This window comes from Salvelinus sp. IW2-2015, linkage group LG11, assembly GCF_002910315.2.
Source record: "Salvelinus sp. IW2-2015 linkage group LG11, ASM291031v2, whole genome shotgun sequence".
NCBI classification, from domain to species: Eukaryota; Metazoa; Chordata; class Actinopteri; order Salmoniformes; family Salmonidae; genus Salvelinus; species Salvelinus sp. IW2-2015.
This window is the reverse complement of record NC_036851.1, coordinates 39,415,446-39,419,817: the sequence shown is the minus strand read 5'-3', so window position 1 is coordinate 39,419,817 and position 4,372 is coordinate 39,415,446. Positions and strand designations below refer to the sequence as shown.

The 4,372-nt window shown below is 44.9% G+C and overlaps 1 protein-coding gene across 1 annotated transcript in view; it reads left to right on the top strand.

The window, feature by feature from the left end:
- The window catches only part of LOC111970355 (retinoblastoma-binding protein 5-like), a 22,912-nt gene extending 18,540 nt beyond the window's left edge, over window positions 1-4,372 (top strand). Inside the window, 5 exon segments of the mRNA XM_023997040.3 lie at window positions 1,473-1,590; window positions 1,673-1,742; window positions 1,862-2,109; window positions 2,200-2,397; window positions 3,584-4,372. Of these exon segments, the coding sequence (XP_023852808.1) occupies window positions 1,473-1,590; window positions 1,673-1,742; window positions 1,862-2,109; window positions 2,200-2,397; window positions 3,584-3,636 (687 nt within the window). The 3' untranslated portion in view covers window positions 3,637-4,372.

The following is a 4,372-nucleotide window of genomic DNA, read 5'->3' as shown; positions in this document are numbered from 1 at the left end:
TCGAGCAGCCACGCAGATATTGAGATGAGTGAGATGACTTCGCTGCAACACAGTCACACACAATGTCTGCACATGTGCCGGGTTCACTTCACGCTGTTTACAGTGTGGTAGCCAGTGCACCAAAAACAGCAGAGCAGTTGAGCCCTGTGCTTCAACGCTCATAGTTTTTGCGGAAATTGACCCATTATGCTGTTTACTTCTGCATCTACGTCATATTGCTGAGTCTACCTTTAAACATTCTTCTCCTCAATGAAGATGTGAGAATTGCCAGAACAGTCTGGAGTACCAAAAATATTTTGGGGCTATGCTGGCGTGCAATCGCCCTGAAGCACTGTTGAAAGAGGAATCATTCAGGAGTCCACAAGATTCCAGAATCATAACCAAAACTGTCTACTGATGGGATGGTGTTATGGTTGTGGATCTAATGGAATGGGTTGGTTAATTCATTCCATGCTGTGATTTTGTGTTCAGGAAAACTGGAGTGCGTTCGCCCCAGACTTTAAGGAGCTGGATGAGAACGTGGAGTACGAGGAGAGAGAGTCTGAGTTGATATAGAAGACGAGGATAAAAGTGAACCTGAACAGACAGGTACACACACACACACAACGTGTGCATAATGGAGAGACATTGCTACTTGTCAGGGACTTATTTGTGTGTGTGTGTGTCCCAGGTGCGGATGCTGCGGAGGATGAGGAGGTGGATGTGACCTCTGTTGACCCCATTGTGGCTTTTTGCAGCAGGTGAGTGTGTGTGATGATGTGATGAAGGTAGACATGTGTTGTGATGGTGATACTTTTATAGCTTTAAATAGGCAAGGCAATTGAATAGAAATGTAATTGCAACACAATACTGTGTTAGTGATGAGGAGCTAGAAGACTTCAAGGCCTTGCTCTGAGAGACGGAATCTAAAACAAAAATCCAAAAATCCAAAAATCCAAAAAAGCAAATTCTGTTGTTAAAACATGTTAAAGGTAGACTCAGCGAAATGACGTTACCTCGAGCAGCCACGCAGATATTGAGATGAGTGAGATGACTTCGCTGCAACACAGTCACACACAATGTCTGCACATGTGCACGGGTTCACTTCACGCTGTTTACAGTGTGGTAGCCAGTGCACCAAAACAGCAGAGCAGTTGAGCCCTGTGCTTCAACGCTCATAGTTTTTGCGGAAATTGACCCATTATGCTGTTTACTTTCTGCATCTACGTCATATTGCTGAGTCTACCTTTAAACATTCTTCCTCCCAATGAAGATGTGAGAATTGCCAGAACAGTCTGGAGTACCAAAAATATTTTGGGGCTATGCTGGCGTGCAATCGCCCATGAAGCACTGTTGAAAGAGGAATCATTCAGGAGTCCACAAGATTCCAGAATCATAAACCAAAACTGTCTACTGATGAGGATGGATGTTATGGTTGTGGATCTAATGGAATGGGTTGGTTAATTCATTCCATGCTGTGATTTTGTGTTCAGGAAAACTGGAGTGCGTTCGCCCCAGACTTTAAGGAGCTGGATGAGAACGTGGAGTACGAGGAGAGAGAGTCTGAGTTTGATATAGAAGACGAGGATAAAAGTGAACCTGAACAGACAGGTACACACACACACAAACGTGTGCATAAATGGAGAGACATTGCTACTTGTCAGGGACTTATTTGTGTGTGTGTGTGTCCCAGGTGCGGATGCTGCGGAGGATGAGGAGGTGGATGTGACCTCTGTTGACCCCATTGTGGCTTTTTGCAGCAGGTGAGTGTGTGTGATGATGATGATGAAGGTAGACATGTGTTGTGATGGTGATACTTTTATAGCTTTAAATAGGCAAGGCAATTGAATAGAAATGTAATTGCAACACAATACTGTGTTAGTGATGAGGAGCTAGAAGACTTCAAGGCCTTGCTCTACCTGCCCATCGCTCCAGAGGTAGAGGACCCTGAGGAGAATCCATTTGGTCCCCCTCCGGATGCAGCCGTCCAGACCGCCCCCGCAGAAGATGGTTCTTCCCACACAGGGGGCGGGGACAAGAAGCAACGCCAGCCATCCTCAGAAGGAGCTCCTCCCAAAAAGAAGGCCCGTACCACCACCATCATCGAACTACAAGGGGTGCCCAGTGATGGTGAGAGTCAGAACACACACACACACACACAACAACTTTTAACCATTGATTGGATACCTATTTGACTTGTGTTTTCTCCCCCTATTCCAGAGGTGCACCCCTTACTGGGGGTGAAGGGAGACAGCAAGTCCAAGAAGAAGACGGCAGGGCGGCCGAAAGGCTCCAAAGGTAAAGAGAAAGACTTCCCCTTCAGGCCCAAACCCTACAGGGGGGACAGGGTCTACCCTGACGGAGTGGAAGTGGGAGGAGGGATGAAGGGCAGAGTGGAGGGGGGCCTTACTGCTGCAGGTAAGGATGTGATATGATATGACGCCACAATGGGGAGCTATGCTGATCCTGCTAGCTACAATGCTTCACCAGCCATCTGCTCCCGCGGCCCGGCTAGGCCCACCCTACAAACACACACGGACCCTTTAACTGAGCCCAAACCGCTCACTATCCCCAGGCCCCCAACCCCCTACCCTACAACCCACCCTCCTTAACTCTGCTGATTAGGAACTGATTCTGGGACAGATTTGAAATGTGGTGGTGGGACTAATCCATACAAAATCAAGATATTCTCCCCACTGTGAGGGTTTGGGTTAGTTGTGATTCTGGCTTTCTGGTTGTTGGTTTGGTTTGGTTTCCAATATGGCCACCGGCCAGCCGACTGACCTGGAGCTAGATGGCTTTATACTGACCTGACCTGCGGCTGTTTTGTCTACTTCCTGCTTGCCCTTCCTGCTCCACTCCGCACCGGCCTCGCTCTTCCCTGGGCTTGTGTGTCTGTAGGTGTGTGTTGGTGGATGGGTATATCCAGGTTTGTGTCTATGTTGGATGTGTTTGGGTGTTTTGTATATTTGTGAAATCAATTCTGCTCTAAGATCTGTGATGTTTGCTGTGCTTTTTTTAACAACTGTCAAATCATCCTGCTGGACCACAATGCAAGACACTGAGAGTTGAGCAAAACTGAGCTGTCATAGGCTGTGTTCAAAGTTCTTCTCATTTTTTTGTTGGTAAAAAACAACTCATGGTCCCTTGGAACCTATGCAATGTAATTGGGTCAAATTGCATCAGTGATTCAAAAGGAGAAATATACAAATGTTTGTTATTACAATACATTTGTGAAACTTTGCAAGCAAGCAGTGAGGGAATTTCTTCTATTGAATCATGTTTTATTTTCCAATGCACCTCCAAAAGCATATTCTTTCAAATTGCATTATTGAAAATTGTTATGGTAAGAGATTATACACCTGAAATGCCTCTGCTTTGAATTCTGTGTTTATTTCATGTTAAGCATACTGTCTGCTCTGGTAAAGTATGAAATCGATAGACTATAATTTTTGTACCTGGGAAGAAGGTAAGACAGACAATATTTAGTGTTCAAGGTCAGGTCCTGAGTGTTTCTCCTCAGTAGATAAGGAGTATGTATGTATTTTCATTGTGAGACCTGTTCTATGTATTCTATGTGATATTGTTGGTGTTGTTCCTACAGGAAGCCTGGTTTCACAGTCCTACAAACGGCATGATATTGTGGGTCTGGACTGAGCCAGCATCATCATCGCCCCCCGTGGTTCTGAAAGGAGAAGGACAGGCACCTGAACAGTTTTTTTTTTACATTTTATTTTTTACTCTCCTAAACTCAAAAGAACATTTTTGTGACATCACTCAAGACTCATTATGACATCACAGCCTTCTATCACTCAGGCTGTTGACTGTGGGGTTTCGTAAACCCACGGGCTGTCTCTTTCTGTGTTGCCATGGTTACTTGGATTATCTCCCTTCTATCAAAGACTGCTGTATGAGACCTAATGATATCACAGGTTTGGATGAGAGTTCTGACTGGTAACTCTATGCCCCAGCAACATGGCAGATTCACACTTTCTCTTTTTGCAGTTTTTGGTACTAGTAACAGAAATGGACCAAGAGAAGGGTGGCATGTAGCCTAGTGGTTAAGAGCTTTGGGCCAATAACTGAAAGGTTGCTGGTTTGAATCCCCGAGTAGACTAGGTGAAAAATATGTTGATGTGCCCTTGAGCAAGGCACTTAACCCTCATTGCTCCTTTAAGTCTCTCTGGATAAGAGCGTCTGCTAAATGACTCAAATGTAGAAGAGGGAAGCAACAATCTGCAATAGTAAAGGATCACCTCTTCTCTATGTCTGTCTTTCTCTGGAGGATCACTGTACAGATATAATAAGCTGCACTGTAGTGTGTCGCAACTTGTCTGCTTTTAACTCCTTCAAAATATATATATATATATATTATTAAACCATTTTGATTTTG